The sequence below is a fragment of the Parambassis ranga genome, chromosome 20, assembly GCF_900634625.1.
Source record: "Parambassis ranga chromosome 20, fParRan2.1, whole genome shotgun sequence".
Lineage (NCBI taxonomy): Eukaryota > Metazoa > Chordata > Actinopteri > Ambassidae > Parambassis > Parambassis ranga.
The window spans coordinates 4,332,513-4,353,513 of record NC_041040.1 but is presented as its reverse complement, the minus strand read 5'-3'; the positions used below and the strand labels follow the sequence as shown (position 1 = coordinate 4,353,513).

At 47.8% G+C, this 21,001-nt stretch overlaps 1 protein-coding gene and 1 pseudogene across 1 annotated transcript; one reads left to right on the top strand and one right to left on the bottom strand.

Moving 5' to 3' along the window:
• Positions 1-706: 706 nt before the first annotated feature.
• LOC114453554 (coagulation factor XIII A chain-like) lies at positions 707-9,048 on the bottom strand (annotated as a pseudogene).
• Positions 9,049-11,222: 2,174 nt separating this feature from the next.
• LOC114453313 (neuritin-like) lies at positions 11,223-19,188 on the top strand. Its single transcript, XM_028433138.1, is given in 4 exon segments — positions 11,223-11,461; positions 15,105-15,208; positions 15,210-15,253; positions 16,681-19,188. Coding segments are annotated over 4 exon segments (432 nt in total). The 5' UTR covers positions 11,223-11,406; the 3' UTR covers positions 16,910-19,188.
• Positions 19,189-21,001: the final 1,813 nt, after the last annotated feature.

Sequence of the window (21,001 nt, the reverse complement as noted above, 5' to 3'; positions counted from 1 at the left end):
TGCTCGCTCTCTGTGGAGTCACAGGAAAAGCCTGCGGCACCCCCTGGTGGTGGCTCTGTTGCTGCTTCACCTGTGGTTACACAACAAACAGCAGCAGAGAGGTGTGCAGAGGTCAGTGTGCGTCCAAAGGTCGACTTCCTGTTTGTTAAGGCAGCAGCTGCAGCGATGGAGGAGTCATGTGACCATCAGCACGCCCTGCTGCGATCAGTGACAGAAAAACAGCTTCATCAGTCCAGCTGAGGGCATAAAGCCAGGCTGAGGGGGCAGCGCCTCCTGGTGGTGGTGGTAATGACTCAATGAGCAGCTTCAGTGGGTTGAAAAAAGTTTATTGGTAGCAAAAGGATCAATACGTTTTAATAAAGGCAAGTAAAGAAAAAAATCACATTTGTTTTGATTCAGACAGAAAATCAGAAATTATTTCTCATTGAAAACATTTTTGTTTCCAGACAGACTGACAGGGGTGTCTACTAATTGAAATGATGATTGATTAATATTTCATATCGACACACTGTTTCTGATGCAGCTTTTATTGATTATACTTTAATTTGAACATGAGAATTTGAAGGAGAAACTATTTATCTATTTAAAGTTTTATTCTCAGATAAAAACGGAAGACGTCGTTTGTCTTTATTTAAAAAATCAATATCAAAATTGATTACGAATAAACTGGATGATATTAGCTTCATGTTAAGTCTTGGGCTTGTGTGTCTGTGTCTGTGGAACAAACTTTGATTTTCTGCATTAACATGATTTCAGGAAAAGTTATTTAGGTGCTGTTTGTTGGCTCCGCCCACTCAATGAGAAGCCGTGCTGATTGGTGGAAAGGGTGAGGGGCGGGATCAGGACTGTGTGCACCCGTCCTCTCAGGGTGTGATGGTGACATCAACGTGTCCACACACCTGCAACAAGCACAGAGAAAATCAAAGCAAACTAAACTTAAAATAAAGTAATATCTGGTGCATTTTAGCTGATGTGACGCTGTCCGCCTGAATAAGCAGAGCCAGTTGTGGCGTTTACCTGGTGCAGGGTGTTGCTGTCCAGCACAGCCAGGAGGCGGCGCTGTCCTGCCAGCCGAGGAGTAAAGACCTCCTGCCAGGAGATGGAGCCCTGCGGTTTGATGACACTGAAAGAGACAGACAGGTATTAGCATCACAGGGCATCGAGCCGCCGCAGACCGCCCGCCATCTGACCACTGCCTACTTGAAGTCACGGTGCCTGGCGCTCATGAGGCCGGCACCCTCCATGCACAGGTGCACGTTCTGCAGATCGAAGTCAAAGGGGTTGGTGAAGGTAACGGTTGCCACCATCTCCTGCTGCAGCTTGGCCCGCCCGCTCACCTGGAGGAGGAGGAAGAGGAGGGGGAGGAGGAAGAGAAGGAGGAAGAGGAGGAAGAGAAGGAGGAAGAGGAGGAAGAGAAGGAGGAGGGGGAGGAGGAGGAGGAGGAGGAGGAAACCACTAAACTCTCCAGCACACGTGTGTGTTTGTGAGGAATATCACGTGTCCGAGTGTGTGTGTTTTACCGTCATGGTGAGACTCGGGGTCTGCAGTTCCATCACCTTGATGGCGCTCAGCGACTGGTTGTCAGACTGTCCGGTCACGGAGAAGTGGAGGTAGAGCTGAGAGCCCAGGTGGGGCATGTACTCCTGAGCCAACACCTTCAGCTTAATGCTGGTTTCTGTGGATACACACAGGTCTGTTACAGCAGGCACTCCACACACACACACACACACATGCCACGGTCACGCTGCTCACTCTGATTGGCCGGCACGGTAACAGTGAAGGGCTCCGCTTTGAAGCTATTGGCTGTGACTCCGGTGTAGAAGACGACCGACACATCCAGGTGGGCGTTCACCACTATGGCAGCTTCACTCTGGTTGTGGAAGGTCACCACCAGGTGGACGTCCTGACCCAGATAGCACTGCAGGAACAGAGGTGAGGATCATGAGCATGCTGTGTTACCATGACAAGACACAACAACACCTCAATCCCAGGCCGTGTTCAATACAAGCCTCCGAGGACAGACATGAGGAGACGAACAGAGAGACTTACCGGAGCAGTGCTGATGTCCACAGACATCTTAGCCTCAGCCAGCTCAGAGTGATCCCTCTCACAGCCGTACTCCTCGGCCCGGGCCATGGTCCTGCTGTCCTCCTCGCTACCTGCAGACACACAGCAGGCGCTTCCTCACACATGGAAGGTGTGTGTGTGTGTGCGTGTGTGTGTATGTGTGTGGTACCTTCAGGGTACTTGTAGCTTTGTGTGATGTCCATGGGTGCTGAGCTGCCCACAGACTTGGTGTACACGGCCTGTCCAACAAGAGTCTTGTCCACATAGAATGGACTCAGGTTGCCGTAGCGATCCCTCTTCAGGCAGACCACGTCACTGTTCACCTGCAGGAAACAACATCAGTTGTCAGTCCGAGGAAGAGCTGAGACCGGGTCCAAGCGTCGCTCTGGTTTTTATGAACCTCTGCAAAGACGAATCCGGAGTCAAACGGGTGGCACAGCAGGCCTTCCTTGATGGCAATCACCGAGGCCGGACCGCAGCGGTAGTTACCTTCGAGCACATCAAGCACAGAAGTGTGTTAGACGTCCAAACAGCCATGAATCTGCCCTCCTGTCTGCCTGTCCTACCGTCACTGGTCTCCTGTGGCGTGGCGTCCACCGCCTGCCATCCTTCAAGGCCGGGCGGCAGGTCAGGGCGCTTCATGAACACCTCGTTCCAGCAGTGGTAGTTCCTGCAGAGAGAAGGCAGCGGTTTAAGGCAGGCATGTGTGTTTGTTACCAGAACCAGCCTGATGGACCCACCAGATGGAGTCTCTGGTGTTGCGTGTGTCCGGCGTTCCATCAGGCCTGAAGATGAGGTCAGTCTTCAGGTTGCCCGTGTTGTCGTGAGCCGAGTTGAAGGTGGTGACGACCCTCACCGGGACGCCCAGGCACCGCAGGACTGCAGAGACACAGGAGACGTTGGAGCGCCACATGACAGCAGCGTTTAAAGGGACGGCGAACATTCTTACAGGTGCTGAAGACTCCGGCGTACACCCAGCACTGGGCGAAGCACACAGGCACCCCGGTGTTGGCGTACTGCAGCAGGATCATCACACTGCCTGTCCAGGATGTCGGGGGTGTGCCCATGGAGAAGTCATCACTCCAGTTCCCCACCAGCACGCCGTTGTCATCCTGAGAGTTGAGCTGAACCAGCAGGGAGGTCAGAGGTCAACTGAACTTGTCTTTAGGGGTTTCTGTTGAATTCCTCATTAACAGAACATGCTACCTGTTCAGGTTGCTACATGGTTAGCATGCTGATACATTGTGTTTGTTCTGAGTCTTTGGATCCAGTTCTGACTGGCTGTGTGTAAAACAAAGGTAGTCTCACCACAGCAGATGCCTTCCTGACCAGCTTGACGATGTCGCCTCGGTCCTGGATCGGCATCTGAGAGGAGTCCAGGATGTAGATACAGGCGTCCAAAACTCCACGCTCAAACTGCAGGCACATGGAGGAAGCTGCTTACTGATGGTCTGTGTGGGGGTCTGTGTGTGGGTCTGTGGGGGGTCTGTGTGTGGGTCTGTGTGTGTGGTCTGTGTGTGGGCCTGTGTGTGTGGGTTTGTGTGTGGGTTTGTGTGGGGGTCTGTGTGTGTGGGTCTCTGTGTGTGGGTCTGTGTGTGTGGGTTTGTGTGTGGGTCTGTGTGGGGGTCTGTGGGGGTCTGTGTGTGTGGGTCTCTGTGTGTGGGTCTGTGTGTGTGGGTTTGTGTGTGGGTCTGTGTGGGGGTCTGTGGGGGTTTATGTGTGGGTCTGTGGGGTCTGTGGAGGGTCTGTGGGTCTCTGTGTGGGTCTGCGTGTGGGTCTGTGTGTGGGTCTGTGTGTGTGGGTCTGTGGCGGTCTGTGTGTGGGTCTGTGTGGGGGTCTGTGTGTCTGCCTGGGCATCTGTGGTGGTCTGTGTGTGGGTCTGTGTGGGGGTCTCTGGGGTCTGTGGGTCTGTGTGTGGGTCAGTGTGTGGGTCTGTGGGGGAGTCTGTTTCTGGGTCTGTGGGGGTCTGTGTGTGGGTCTGTGGGGGTGGGTCTGTGTGTGAGTCTGTGGGGGGTCTGTGGGGTCTGGAGGGGGTCTGTGGAGTCTGTGGGGGGTCTGTGTGTGGGTCTGTGGGGTCTGTAGGGGGTGTGTGGGGTCTTCACACCTACCTGCCCGTACATCCAGTTGAGCTGCGTCACGGCTCCAACTGAGCCGCGGTAGATCACGCCGATGTCATTCAGGACGTACTCCCTGCGCTGAGATTCATCCGGCAGAAACACCAGGTCGTCTACAAACAGGGCACGGGTCACTGCGTGCACAGCGCCCTCCTGAGGCGGATATATGTGTGTTCAGTGAGAGCGTACCTCCACACCAGGCGTTGAACAGCAGGTACAGGTCAGTGCTGGTGTCCCTCTTGGTCCGCTGCATGCCGTTGGCCATGTAGATGGCCACGTACGTGCGATACTTCCCCACGATGGCGCTGGCGCTCGGAGTGATGCTGAGCAGCACAGACTGACCCTTAATGCTCACGATCTGGCCCAACCACTGACTGACTGGAGCAGCAGTGAAGGTCACCACCACCAGGGAGCCCTTATTGGGAGATGGGTCAGAACCTGGAGGAGGAGGGAGATGAAGAACTCAGGATTTTGTGTGTGTACTTTTTGAGGCCAGATGTGAGGAAACATCTGTCGGAGCGAGCAGCTGTCATGTTGTGTGTGTTTACTGACTGACCCGTGGGGAGTGTGTGTGCTAATGAGCTGCCTAATGAACCGGCAGTCCTCTGATTGTTCACTGTTAGCATCTCTTCATCAGCTAATTAGATAACGAGGGAGCAGTTTGACTGGGCACGCTCTGTGACGGAGGCCACGCCCCCCGCATGTCTCACTGTGCATGTGAACATGTAAACACAGAACAACACACTGCTGTGACAAAATAACACACAAACAACAAGTCACAAGCTACAGCTAATCCTAGCTACAACTGCTTCAATTAGCTACATCTGATAGCTCTCACTGCTAGCCAAGGCATTGATAAACAGCTGAAATGGTTAGCATAGAGTAATTTACACCAGCTAGCTAAAGTCCTATAACAACAGCTGGAACAGTGAGCTGCAAGTACTGATAGACAGAAGTCATCGATCAACAAAGGTCTACATCATAATTAACAGCCTAAACAGCTCTGGTCTGGCAGGAGGAGCTGGTCAGCTAGTAATTGATAGTTAGCTTAGCGTAGTTGGCTAAACTACGCTAAGCTAACTGAAGTGTGGAGTCAGCTGACAGTGTATGAACATGTAGACTCCAGCCAATCACAGAGCAGATCAGCATTCACACTCACAATCAGGAACTCCAGCTGGAAGTAGTCCTGCGGAAGTCGGCGGGGCGGTTGAAGGTGACCTGGATGGTGAACTCCTGGCCTCGGCGGATCAGCAGGTTCTGGGTGTCGTAGGCGGAGGTGTAATGTTTGGATATGTTGACCTGCTGCCGCATGTCGATGCTCTGCACCGACAGAGGCACTGACGGGAGAGACGCCATGTTTTACACGTCACATGTCCACTGTTCACCTGCATCACATGAACGTACCTGCTCCAGGTGCGGGTCCTCTGGGCCTGGCCTCCGACTCAGCAACGTCCTCAAAGGGCTGGAACTCCGGAAAGTCCTCCTCAAAGTCCATAAGGTTGGAGGTCGGCACCTACGGGGAGTAAAGGTCACTAAAGGTCAACGAGTGGGGCCAAACTTCATAATCAATGCGACGCCTCAGATCAGTCAGTAAGACCCATCATGTACCGGCTGGTGAAGCGCCCCCTGTAGGTCACATTGCCTGGGCGAGACATGGTGGTCAGAGGTCAGAGGTCAAAGGTCACCGAGGTTTCTGTAAATATAGAAGAAATAAACGGAAATACAATAAAACAGAAGGGGGGGGGGTGGTCATCATGAATATCAATAAGACATTAAAATTGCACTTAGGGTTTATAAAAATGACAAAATAAATATAATGTATAAGTATAAATACAGCTTATAAAATAAAAATAAAGCCTGCTCAGCCTGTTCAACTGTGTGGTAATAATAATAATAATAATCCTCCATATATTCAGATTGCAGAACCTTGTTTTACATCATTTAAAAACACGATAAAGTGATGTCTGACCTTTAAACTTATCAATAATAATAATAATAATAAGTGCTGCTGTAAATAAAAAACACTAAAGTCGTTAAAAATATCAACATATTCATTAATAAATGTCTCCGACACTCACCGCTGGAATGAAGAAGAAGAGTCTGACTGAAGATCTGAAGATGCTCCGAGCCGCCTGCAGCATCGCTTTATATACACACACTGCTTCCTCTTTGTGTGAGTGTGTGTGTGTGTGTGCACACGCCTTGACCCAGTGCAATGTCAAAACAATACAATCTGTGTTGTAAAATATTTCTCTGATCTGTCCATAAGTATATGGACGGGTCCACATGTTTTGTCTATGAATGTCTGTCTACATATGATAATATGAAGAGGGGCAGCTTTACATAAGCGGTGTGTGTGTGTGTCTCTTTGTGTGTGTGTCTGTGTGTGTCTCTTTGTGTGTGTGAGTGTGTGTGTCTGTGTGTGAGTGTGTGTTTGTCCGTGTGTGTGTGTGTGTCTGTGAGTGTGTGTTTGTCCGTGTGTGTGTCTGTGTGTGTGAGTGTGTGTGTTTGTCTGTGAGTGTGTGTTTGTCCGTGTGTGTGTGTGTGTCTGTGTGAGTGTGTGTGTCTGTGAGTGTGTGTGTGTGTGAGTGTCTGCGTGTCTCTGTGTGTGTGTCTGTGTGTGTGTGTGTGTGTGTGAGTGTGTGTGTCTGTGAGTGTGTGTTTGTCCGTGTGTGACTGTGTGTGTCTGTGTGTGTGTGTGTCTGTGTGTCTGTGTGTGTCTCTGTGTGAGTGTGTGTCTGTGTGTGTCTCTGTGTGAGTGTGTGTCTGTGAGTGTGTGTCTCTGTGTGAGTGTGTGTCTGTGAGTGTGTGTCTCTGTGTGAGTGTGTGTCTGTGAGTGTGTGTCTCTGTGTGAGTGTGTGTCTGTGTGTGTGTGTCTGTGTGTGTCTGTGTGTCTGTGTGTGTGTGTTTGTCCGTGTGTGTGTATTTGTGTGTTTGTCCGTGTGTGTCTGTGTGTGTCTCTGTGTGAGTGTGTGTCTGTGAGTGTGTGTCTCTGTGTGTGTGTGTGTCTGTGAGTGTGTGTCTCTGTGTGAGTGTGTGTCTGTGAGTGTGTGTCTCTGTGTGAGTGTGTGTCTGTGAGTGTGTGTCTCTGTGAGTGTGTGTCTCTGTGTGTGTGTCTGTGTGTGTGTGTCTGTGTGTCTGGTGTGTGTGTGTGTCTGTGTGTCTGTGTGTGTGTGTTTGTCCGTGTGTGTGTATTTGTGTGTTTGTCCGTGTGTGTCTGTGTGTGTCTCTGTGTGAGTGTGTGTCTGTGAGTGTGTGTCTCTGTGTGAGTGTGTGTCTGTGAGTGTGTATCTGTTTGTGTCTGTGACTCTGGGTCCTCTGACCTGGACCTGGTCGCCCTGACCTGCTGCTGCAGAGCGTCCACTTCCTGTTTGCTGCCATCTGTGAAAGCAGAACAGAGCGTCAGCAGGTTTGATGATGGAGACAGAGCGCTGAGTCATGTTCTGGACAATAACACAAACATTTAGCATATAATGCAGCTAACGTTAGCTCGCTAGCTGCTGATAAGAACTCACAGTGAGTGAGGACAGTGTCTGATCCGTCCACAGAGTTTGGGGCTAATCTGGACTTGTGCAGTGTAGCCGCCTCAGCCTGCTAATGCTATCTCCATCTGTCTATCAAAGGGTTAACTAGCATGCTATATGATCTGGTTAGCTCCTGAGGAGGCCTGCAGAGAGCACTGAACACTGAGGATCACTGGGACACTTAGCTGCTGGCAGCATTTCTTCATTCTCTACAGCTGCTGCAGCACATTTAGAGCTTGACTTAATCTTTCATAGTTCATATTTTATGTTATTCTTTCACGCTCTTCTCAAATTGTCTGTTGTGTAAATTATTCTTTTATTATATCTTAGTAAAGAACTCAGTGTACAGGGAAACCTGCTCCCTGTGAATAAACACAGCCTGCAGATTTAAATGTAAAACACACAAACACATTCCACACATGTTGAACATGAACACAGCAGCATAAAGACGCCGAGTGATATTCTGCTGTCATCATGATGTAGTTTATTAATTATAAAGTTATTCATTCATTCATGAGCCGCCGAGCCGACTTCAACCAATCACTGATCACCAGTGACCAGTGGTGGAGGAAGTACTGAAGCTTGGTACTTAAGTAAAATCATCATGACTGAGGCTCATTATGGAAACACAGCCGGCAGCATGACACCAACTACATGCAGAGTCTGACCTCACATCAGTCCAGCACTGTGTTCATCACACAAGTAACTACAGACACTGTAGAAATGTGGTGGAGGAGAAAGTACAGGTAACAGCTGCAGCATGGAGTCAAAGTATAAAGTATCACTATTATTTTTACATAAGTAAAGTATGAATACATAAAAATTACTGAAGTACAGTAACGAAATACAAATACTTAGTTACTTTCCACCACTGCCAGTGAATGATGGCTTTGAGTCAGCATCTGTCCCCTCTGCAGTGTGTGGGACTGTCAGCAGGCCTGAGACAGAGACAGCGACAGAGACAGAGACAGGGACAGAGACAGAGGACGGTGGGGACAGAGGACGGCGGGGACAGAGGACGGTGGGGACAGCCATCAGTGTGTACCATCAGCTGTGCCCGGGTCAGCTGCTCTCTGAGGAAGTGAGAGCAGGAGGTCACAGCGCTCCTCTGACATCATCACCACACTGACACATGGCTGCTGAGGTCAGCAGGTTTCCACTCCAAGCTCCACCAGAACGACAACAGACACACACAGTTACATCAAGTTCCTGGGCATCCACATCACAGCTGACCTGTCTTGGTCCATGCACATGTCCCACCTGGTGAAGAAGGCCCAACGAAGGCTCTTCTTCCTCAGGAGGCTCAGAGGACTGGACTGTCCCCTCAGCTCCTGATGAACCATATGCATCCCACCCCCCAAAGACTGAGCAACAAACCTCTGTACACAGACACTGTGCACTTTAACCCACTAATACACTGCATATTTCATACTGGTCACTTTAAACATATAAAGTTGGTTTTACTCTTTTTATTCTTTATTCTACTTTTTTTCTGTTTATCCAGGTTTATTTAAGCACGTCTCTTTTCATGTGTCCAACTGTGCCTAAGCCAAGAGCTACTGAACAAACAACACACCAACACAACACAACAACACACAACAGTACACACCAACATAACAACACAACACACAACACAACACAAGTTCCAGTAAAATGAAGTCACAAACTTGAAGAAATAATTTTTAAAAAAAAAACAGACAAAGCTGCAGTTATCTGTTGTTTCCACCAGAGAGCGCTGCTGACCAATAAAGCAGATGAAGATCAGTGAGCCTGCTGCAGAGAACCTCCCCCCTCCTCCCCCCTCCTCTCCCTCCTCCGAGGCCAGTCTGAGCTCCTGAGGGGCCTCGGGGCAGAAACCAGTGGTCGGACCAGACCCCTTCTGATCTGAGCTTCAGAAACCAAACTGAGCTCCAACAAATCAAAAACATCAGCAACACACCTGAGAGGAGCAGACACGATACAAACACACACGCTACAGACACACATGATAGACACACACGATACACACACACACGATAAAACACACGATACACATCACACACACACATGATACAAACACACATGATACAAACACACACGATACAAATACACTCGATACAGACACACATGATAGACACACACGATAAAAACACACGATACACACACACACACGATACAAACACACACGATACAAACACACACAATACATGAGTATGTAATACATGGTATTATAATACATTTTGTATTGCACCTTTTTACATTGTAATACATGTAATACATTGTATGAAATACATACAATATACATGAGTTAAATTTTTTTAAGTCCAGTGCCAAACAAGGTCAATATAATCTGTTTTAAAATCTAATAATAGTTCCCCTCATCTCCCAGCAGGGGGCAGTATGATAAGTTCAGGCCTCTTCCAAAAAAGTCAGAACTGGGGCACGAGGTGAGTCACGGTGAGTCCGACCGAGTGTCTCCTGATGGACGAGTGGAAGACGGCTCGTGTTTGAAGGTCAAGCCAAGTCAGACAACAAGGTCACACACACACACACACACACTCACACTCACACACAGGCACACACTGAGTGTGTCCGGAAATTATCCAGTCAGATTAGAATCAATGTTAAATCATCTGTGAACCCAAAAACAGTGTGTGTGTCTGTGTGTGAGTGTGAGTGTGTGTGTGTGTGTGTGTCTGTATGTGTGTGTGGATTCTCCTCATGCTGCACGGCCTCAGGGAAACATCTGTGTTAATATGCAGCAGAAAGTCGGTTTGTTCCACATTCAGCTGACGTCAGCAGGAGACGAGATCCCCCAAACACACACACACAGACACACACAGACCTCTCAGTGATGTGAGCCGGCCTCCCAGGCACAGACTGAAGGGTTAAAATCAGGCTCCCACAGACACAACACAACACCTGACCCACACCTGAGGAGCTCCGTGTGTGTGGACACACACCGGGTCAGACGTTCATTCACACTCTGCAGGAGGACGAATCAGGCCTCTGATTCATGGTCATGTGACATGACTGAGCTGCCAAGACATCACAAACTGATACACACAAAGACCACACAACTGAGCACAGACACACAACTAGAGGCAAATAAATACAGAGACACACAAAGAAGAGAAAATGAACACAGACCCACACAATAAATAAAAAACTGTTTTTTGTTTCCTTTAATTTTTTACTACACATTTTTAATGTTGTTGTAAATTGTGTGTGTTTTTTGTGTCCTTTGATTTGTTGTCATGTGTTTTGTGTTGTTTTTCGTTGTATTTGTCGCTGATCGTGCTGTGTATGATGATCATTATTATTAGAGCAGCAACATTTTATTTTTCTGACTGAAAATCTGTCAAAAGGAAAAAATCAGAAATGATTAAAATGATCAAATAATTATAGAACAGGAGAGGGGGGTGAGGGGGGGAGAGGGGGAGAGGGATGGAGGGAGGGGCCTCTCTCTCTTTTCTTTTTTCTCCGCAGACGGTAAAAACGGGCAGAGCGCGCAGAGCGCAGCGCGGCGACACGCAGGAGAAGAAGAAGAAGAAGAAGAAGAGGAAGAGGAGGACGGAGGAAGAGAAGCAGCAGCAGAGGCGCAGCAGAGGCGCAGGTGGATGTAACTGTTTGCGGCCGTTTTGCGGGGAATGTGCGGCTCCTGCTCAGCTGATCTCCAACTTTGTGAGTGTCTGCTCTGATGGTGAGCGGCGGCGCGGAGGATGGGAGTTACCTGGTCCCCCGGATGCCTCGCACTCTTCCTCGCGCTCCACATAGGTGAGCAGGTCCTCTGCGCGTGTGTGTGTCTGTGTTCCAGGTTTTTTGGCCCTTCAGCAGTCACTGTGCTGTTCTTTGTTGGACACTTTGTCAGCCCGCGGTGTGCTGCCTGTCTTTGTGTGACTGTGAGTCCTGTGATGTGTGTGTTTTGTTTGTTTTTCGTGTGTTTTGTGTTTTTTTCGTGTGTTTTTTTCGTGTGTTTTGTGTTTTTTTTTCGTGTGTTTTTTTTTCGTGTGTTTTGTGTTTTTTTTGTGTGTTTTGTGTTTATTTTCGTGTGTTTTTATATTTTGTGCGTCGCTAGTTTCCGCTTGTTGGGCTCGTGATGGAGCACCGGAGGCATGTGAGGCTACACTTCACATTTACAGTGTGTGAGTGACACGCGTGCATGTGTGAGTGTGTGCGTTAGGAAGGGGGATGCCCCCCCCCCCCAGGTTGTCCCAGAGTGGAGACATTTTAAATGATTTCGTTCAAAATAAAATGTTCACAGCTGTAATTATTATTTTTAATATTTATATGTATATTATTATATTATTATTATTATTATTATTATTTATTATTATTATCACCATCCTGCTGTGAGTCCCGGCTCAGCCCGCAGCCTGCCGGAGCTCCGCGGGCTGAGCTTCCCGCCGCAGTGTGCGGGCTGCAGCGCGGCCACATAAACAGATATTTATTTGATTTTAATCATTTAAAAATATTCCAACATTTTACATCCTTCATTTTCTGTCGCAAAACCGCCGTGCACCCGCGTCATGCACGCGCCAAACAGCTCCTGTTGGATTTAATATAAAAACAGTTCGGGATCCGTCTAATGTCTGGAAATAAAGAGCTGCAGATCAAATATGTTGTTCTGGGTTACTGCTGCATTGCATAACGACGCTGTGGAGGAGGAGTGTGTGTGTGTGTGTGTGTGTGGAGAGAGAGAGAGAGAGAGGAGTGTGTGTGTGTGTGTGTGTGCAGAGAAATGCTGAATTATTCAAGACGCAGAATCCTCCTTGCTGCTATTGTTAGAGAGAGGGGGCGGGGGGGGGGGGGGGGGGGTCCACGGTCCAGAAATGACGATGAAAGGTAACTCTGCGTGTGTGTGTGTGTGTGTGTGAGGAAAACGTGGTCAAACAGCAGCAGGATATTTCCTGCAGATACAGGACATGAATCCAGCATTTAGTCCGGACCTTCAGGCTGGTCAGGGTTTGGCGCGCTGCTGCAGTAAAGTGTAAATGGTTTGAAATGATTTCTATAAATGTCCAGATGTGTCTCTGTTCCGCATTAAATTCACACTGATCATATTGAACGAAATGTGATTTATATCGATAATTTGGCGCGTTTTTTATGACGGCGGCGGCTTTTCTGTTGGAGGTGGGTGTGTCCGCGTGAGCGGCTACAACACGCTGCTCCTGGCACACTGCAGGAGTGTGTGTGTGTGTGTGTGTGTGAGAGAGAGAGTGTGTGTGTGGAGGTGAATGAGTGCGGGCGCGCATGATGGGAGGCGTAAACGGAAAAAGAAAAATTCATGTGCGCGTGTCCGTTTGGCGCGGGACTGTCCCGGTTTCAACAGGAAGGAGTGAGAGGAGGAGGAGGAGGAAGAGGAAGAGGAGGAGGAGGAGGAGGAAGGCTTCATGACAGAGTACAGTCAGAGGCCGATAAAAAACAATTATGTGAAAATAATAAAATGTAATAATGTAAAATTAATGTGCAGTTTGAAAAATAATAATAAAATCTGCAAGAAATATTAAGAAATAAAATGATATAAATTTATAAATATCAAGCTAAAATAATTTCATGTGTATATTTAACAAATAGATCATATTCATATTGAACCCGGTGAAGCACGCGGAGCATGTTGCAGAGCGCGCGCGGTTTATCACTGAGAGATGATGTAATGCAACATGCGGGGGGGGGGGGGGGTCATTCAGGAAGTAACGGAACGAAACCGGCAGCACCTGTGACGTAACCAGCATTTTACGTTACAACGTCTGAGGGATTATTATTATTATTATTATTATTATTATTATTATTATTATTATTATTATTATTGCTGGGCAACCAAACTCTTGTTATTATTATTATCATAAAATATATTATTATAAAAACATTTCAAACGCTGTAGAATGTAAAACGAATAAATTAAAATTAAATGTCAGTTTTTATGCAGTGAAATATTAAACCAGACCTCAGGTTTATTTCGATGTTTGAATTTTTTATTAAAAATATTGAAAACATCTATATTATTTCCGGTGTTTTTTACCGTTATGTTTGTTCAGAGAACAGGATTCTGAACGGACAGAAGCTTCCTAATGTGTGATTCTGCAGCTCTGATTGTTTTATTCATGTTTGTCTTTGAATCTTCTAATTGAATAAAATGAGGTTTGTTCGTTTTTATTGTGAAATAATTAAATTTCATTAAACCTAAAAATGATCTTATAAGCAGAGATGATCAGATTATTAAGAAAACTGTGATTGATGAAAGAATGTGAACAGAAAGAAACATCTAATAAAAACATTATAGAAATCATTTAGACTTTTTCTGCATTTGATGCCAAATCAGATTAATTCTGATCATTTTACTGTGACATTAGTCAAATATGAATCATTTAAATATGTGTCATTGTCCTGCATGTCAGTCTGGACGCATTATTAGGAGGGAGCAGCGGACCCGGCCCTGATCTCTGATCAATCACTCATACATTCACTAAGATTTAACCCGTTCAGCTACAGCTCGGCTCAGCCAACACGTGTTTATATTTATTTAACGTGTGTTTCACGCTGTCATCAGTCGCATCATCAGTCCGCTCTGTCTGTGCTGCTGAGTGTGTGAGGCTTTAGACTGGATCCACACTCCACTCCACCAGAACACAGAACCTTCCTCTGGCTGCCGGCGCTCCCAGAACAAAATGACGTCTGATCTTCTATCTGTCGTTTCCTCCCTGAGCCTGATGGGGTCGTTAGGCCAGGCGACCACGCTGTTTGCAACACAACTGCAGCGAGAAGAACGTCCTCTGTTCTCGTGGAGTGTGGATCCAGCTTCACTCTGAAATCCACTTCCTGTTCATTATAACAAAGAATACTGACACACACACAGAGACACACACACGGCCATATAGGCGCCGTGTCATGTAACCAGGCCCCGCCCCCTCACTAACAGCCGTGTCTCGTCCGACACGTCACGCTGTGTTAGTCCACGGACAGCAGCCTGTTACCGTCCAAATCAATGCAGAGCTTAACCAACCACAGACACACACACACAGAGACACACACACACTGACACACACCTTTACATGACCTCTGTGTGTGTGACTTGGCAGTGTTTTATGGTGGGATTTTCACTTCCTGTTAATGTGAATTAAGGAGGTGACAGACCATGACTGATCTCACACACACACACACACACACACACACACACACACTGGTTTTTCTGAGCTTCTCAGGAACAGGTCTCAGTGGGACTAACCTGTTTCTTCATCCAACACCTGACACAGGTCCAACTCAAATGTGCTGTAGTTTAATTCTGCCTCCCTGTCTCTGTCCTTCCTCCTCCTCCTCCTCCTCCTGCTCCTCCTCCTCCTCCTCCCTCTGTCTCTGTCCCTGCTCCTCCTCCTCTTCTTCCTCCTCCTCTTCTTCCTCCTCCTCTTCTTCCTCCCCTCAGTCTCTGTGTTGCAGACGGTGCTGGTCAGTGCTGGCCAGTGTGACTTGGTGTTTAAAGGATTCTCAGACTGTCTGATTCAGCTGGGGGACAACATGGCCAACTACCCCCCAGGACCTGGACGACAGGGAGAACCTGCACAAGATCTGCAAGTATGTACACACAGTGGGACAAGTAACACACAAGAAACACAACAAGAAACACACAAGAAACACAACAAGAAACACACAATAACACAGCACAGACAACAAACAGCTGACAGCACCAACAGAAAGTGACAGGAGACGTGATTTAAACTGATATAAACCTGTTAAAAGACAAACAGGGCGCCCCCTGTGGTCAGTGTGTGTAAAACAGAAGAAAAGGTGGAGACGCTTGTTAGACATGGAGTAAACCTGTCCCAGCAGCTTTAGAGTTAAACCCTTCACAGGGTCTCCTGCGTGAAGACCACCTCTGTCCTCACACTGAAGACACGTGTGGGGACATCTGTGTCAGCGTCCTCTGGTCCTTCTGCTGTCATGAGACAAACATCATAAAGTCTAAATTAATCTCTGACAGATTATCAGGCCTGTTTGGATGCCCTGTGCTGGGTGAGATGGTCTGTGTGGTCTGAGTGGTCCCTGTGGTCTCTGGTCCGTCCTCAGTGAGAGGCTGGTGTATGACTGAGTGAGGCTTGATTGAGAAAATAAATCTGAGAAGATAATATGAGTGAGTCCCCACGAACCCTGAGGGTGTGTGTGTGTGTGGGGTAGTTAGTAAGGGGGAGTGTCCATATGTGTAACCCAGCTGACACCCCCCCCCCACCCCCACCCCCTTTAATCTGCTGTACATCCACCACCCCAAACCGGGTGGGCACCAGATGGCACCCGCCCCCCCCACACACACACAGTTTTTAATGCAGTGACAGCTCCATCACAGCGGCGCTGAGGCGTGGCAGGAGGGGCGTTAATACGCCTCCTCACACACACACACACACACTAATTGCTCAGAGATGTGGCGTCGACACGGCTCAGTTCAAGAGGTCAACATCAATAAGAGCAGATTGGAAGATTGGATTAGATACGCTGTGTGTGAGTGTGTGTGTGAGTGTGTGTGTGTGTGTGTGTCAGCACGTGTCAGTGAGCAGACTGGTGTTGTCTTCACATTAACTGGGAGGAGGAGCTGATGAAAAAAAGATGACAGGAGAGATAGAAGAGGAGAGGACAGATGAGGAAGAAGAGGAGGAGGAAGAGGAGGGAGGAAGGAGGTGAGAGGAGGAAGAGGAGGGAGGAAGCTTCAGCATGAATAAAACATAGAGTGTGAGAGAGGAGGGGGAGGATGAGGAAGACGGATGAAGGAACAGGAGCAGATACACAGAGGGGTCAAGGATGGAGGAAAGGGGCGGGGCTAAAAGGAGGCAGACCAGGAAGTGAACAGGAACATGAAGCTGTAGCATTGGTCAATAATATGAGTCCAACATTTAAATCAAATATATGAATTCATGACATCATGGCGCTGATATGGAGTCAGTAAAGTTCAACAACAACACGCCTCCCACTGCGGCTGCTGCTAACGCTCGCTGTGTTTTCTCTCCCGCCAGTTACTGGGACAACTTCCACACCTGCGCCACGCTCGCGTTGGCGGACTGCCACGAGGGGGCGACGGACCTCTGGGACAAACTGAAGAAGGAGTCCCGCAGCCTGAACTTCCGTGGGAGTTTGTTTGAACTGTGCGGCGGCGGCAACGGAGCCCCGAGATCTGCCGACGCCAGGGGCCTGGCGCTGGTCCTGAGCGCGCTGCCCACCGTACTGACTTGGCTGGCGTTTTAACAGGAAACCAGAAGAGAGGCTGAGAAAAGAAGAATCCACAAGAAAAAAAAAGAAAAGAGAAGGAGCCACAGCTGCTCCATCAAAAACATCCACGGACCCAACTCATCAGTAGAACACACCCCCGACGGATTTTTACTGCTCCATCACCGCGCGGCGGCCGGTTTGCCTTCCTGGGACGCCATCCAATCACACGCTGACCTGACCCAGAGGTCGATGACATGAAATATTCAACACGCTGCCGAGCTGAAACGATGACAACGATGAAAATTTGATGGATTCTCGCCCGCTTACAATGGTGGAATTACACAGTATTAAAGTCCACCATGAATTATTGATGCTAGTAGGCTAGGCGCTGATGGCGCCGTGTGACTGCGGCCTGCTGGCGCTGTGTCAGGCTCCTCATCCGGGTCCCCACATAGCCTCAGGTACATTCAGCTTAACGCCACAAAAATCAATAAGACGAGCGGCGGCCCGGCGCCTGCTCCTCATCACGGACAGTTTTTTATGCCGCCGTCAGATCCGATGGACTGAATGCAGCGATGCAACATTTGTTCGTGTTTGGGCCACGGTCACACCAGCTGGACCTCTGCAGGCGGTGCTGACCTTTGACCCCGTCAGTCCTGAGCCTGCTGTGTTCTGAAATTTTCGGTGTTTTCATTGTTGAGCTGGCCCGCTTGCTAGCATGCTAGCTGCCACCTGTAAAATCTACGCCACGAGACAAAGCCCCGCTCTGCCACTTCCTGGTGTGATCGTAGCCTCTCCCCTCCTGACGTTGCGGTGCAGGGATGTAGTCGCCTGCTTCTTTGGACTGAAGTTAAACTGCATGATATCAGTTCAGAGTCTCAAAATGTTTCAGGAAATGAGCACAAAAAAAGTTAAAAAAAGATTTGGTTGACAGTCTTCTTGTTAGCTAATGCTAAGTCTGGTAAGCTTACATGAATTTATATCACAGATTGAGCTTAGCAGCAATTTGGGTTGTTTACTTTGAGGCTAAAAAATAAAGCCAAGTTAGCCGACCATTTTGGTTAGCAGCTATGCCCCCCTTCATGCTAGCTAAACTGATGGAGTCAGATTAGCTTCTCTGTAAGTCATGTTGGCTAAACATTAAGCAGTGTAGCAGTCAGCACACAGCCACATTAACCTGCTAGCCTAAGAAGCTAGTTTACGATCAGCAGCAATAGAATATTTCATGTTAGGTCATCAGGTTGGTTAGGTTAGTAGCTAACAGGTTAGCATGTGGCAACATTCTCCTTTTGCCTCAAAGAATTTGGTCTAAATGATGATTATTGTTTGATAAATAAAAAGGTAGAAAATGAGAGTGAACAGGGGAACTGTGTCAGTGTAGACAAACATTCCGTTTGTTTGTTTGTGTCCTCAGACGTTGAGCTCATTTCCTGAAATGCTGTAAAAGGAAAAGTAGCAGAACATTAAAATCAGTTTTAGTTTGCGCCACATCAGCAGATCCATGTGAGAGAAATGAGCTAACGGTGAGCTAAGGGTGAGCTAACGCTGAGTTAACGGTGAGCTAACAGTGAGCTAACAGTGAGCTATCGGTGAGCTAACAGTGAGCTATCGGTGAGCTAACGGTGAGCTAACAGTGAGCTAACGGTGAGCTAACAGTGAGCTAAGGGTGAGCTGACGGTGAGCTAACCGTGAGCTAAGGGTGAGCTAACCGTGAGATAACAGTGAGCTAACGGTGAGCTAACAGTGAGCTAACCGTGAGCTAACAGTGAGCTAACAGTGAGCTAACAGTGAGCTAACAGTGAGCTAGCAGTTACTGAACAGCAATATGAAGACGTGACTTCACGGCCAGTGTAGCTAGAAGAAGAATCAAACCGTGGCTGCAGTGATGTGACTGTTGTCATTAGCACACGCCCCTTTCATAGCAGTGATCCATATAGACGACGTTAGCCGATATATTTTAGAGCTGTGTTAGATTAAAGAGTCCGGACAGAAGCGTAGCATCAAAGAGTACACCAAGCGAGGGGGGTGTTCATTTCTGACGTTCCACTGCCTTCTGACTCAGACGTGTACTTCTGTTTGTTTGTTTGTTGGTTTGTCTCTTTGTTTGTTTATGGGGATGTTGCAAAAAAAACAAAAAGAGTTTAATTAAAAATGATTTATTCCAGAAATGATCTAGAAAGAGAAAATAGAAGTCTATCAGAGAGGGTCTGTGCAGACAGATCGATGCAGATTACAGATTATTATAGGCCTGCGGATATAAAACATTACAGATTGTTCAAATGATGAAGAGTAATAAATAAAGCTGTTTGAAAAGACCTCTGTGTGTGTGTGTGTGTGAGACGGTCCTCCTCCTCCTCCTCACACACGTCATTCATTATTAATGAGGGAGAGTCCCTGAGCTGCCACCAGCCTCAGCAGCCACTGACTGATCCAGACCAGGAGGAGGAGAGAGGGAGGGGGGGGGGGGAGGAGCAGGGGGAGGAGGAGAGAGGGAGGAAGCATGTTTAGGCCCCGCCTCTCATTTTAAATATTTATTTAATATTTGATAATAAGAATCTTTGAATATTTTATAATAATATACAGAACTGGTCGTGACTGTGTTTTCTCTCCGCTCCCTGGAGCCGCTGATGGAGCTCAAGTCGCTAAAGTCATTGATCTGATCGATCAGCCTGAACTCGATACATTAATGGAGGCTGGAGGATCAATCAGAAAGATTTCAGAAAGAACTAAAGAACAATAAAAGAACATTGAATCTTCAGACCGAGAGAATCATCTGCTAAAAACATCTGAACTAAGGTTTCGTTCAGAATAAAAATTGGATCATTTCTAAAAATGTTTTTCTTCATATGAATTTATTCAAACAGCTGAAAACAAAACAAAACCACGAACACTAATATAACGAATATTAAATACACTTGTTTTTTGTAAATAAAATGATCAGATGATGAGGAGGCAGATAAAGATTCCTGGAAACTGAAATAAATAAATAAATAAATAAATAAATAGTGAGCAGCTCTCAGCCTGCAGCAGGGAGCGGCCGCTCATTAACCATGTATGGGGGGAAGCCTGCAGGGTGAGGAGGTCCCGCGGGATCCGGACTCTTCCAGTCTGACCCTGTTTGTTTTTATTCGGCTCTCAGACTGACGGCAGCACGTCTTCATTTCATTAAATCACGTTATGACGTCACCGGACAGTTTAACTGCGGCCCGGGCTCGCAGCGGCACCGAGTCGGCACCGAGGCCGCAAAGACACAAAGAGACGCAACCAGAGATGACCCAGAATAAGAAGAATCAACATGTCAGCACAAAAACACTGAGGTAAAGTCAGGTGAACAGGCCGCAGCAGGAGGAGGAGGAGCAGGAGGAAGAGGAGGAGGAAGAGGAGGAGTGACAGCTCACAGCTGACAGGTTAGGTTGTACACATCAACAACCTGTTTCCTGTTTTCTCTCAGATCAGTTTATGAACCTAAATGAATTTAACCCTTTCCTTACTGAGCAATCTGTGATAAAGATATAAAGAAACGAAATACCCTGAATGAGGTCTAAATAAATGTGCCAATTCATATTTCTATTTATAATTTAATTTTTAATATAATTTAACTTTTCTTTGTTGATGGCTCCATCCTCGATGCAATCACGCTAACACTCTCGGTGTCCTGGGCCTTTTTTAAATCATGGAAGCATAAAACGAGGCAGCGTGATTGCAGACAAACGGGCCTCGTTTGCCGTTGGTCACGTGATATTAGGCTTCATTTGGACACGCCCCTGTTGCTTGGTCCAGGCCTCGGTGTCCATGTGTAAACGTGTGGCTAGTGTGTGGTCGTTTCTTCTTCTGGTCTTTATGTTAGCCTGCTGTTGTGCGTCTGTTGTGTGCAGTCATGTGTTTTCCATGAAAGTTTAAAGCCTCTGAACACATCTGGCTGCGATGCATTCATGGCACTCCAGGGCAGGCTGCAGCTCGGAGCTGAAATAGCGGCCTGGCTCTCTGGGGTTTCAGCTGCGGGTGTAAATGGGGCGGATCCCGGCCCGCCGTCCCTCCAGAGCAGCGCTACGTGTGAAGCAGCGGGGACCGGAATCCAGGCTGCGAGGGAGCGGCCGGCCGCCACCAACGGGTCCGGCAGCATTTCAC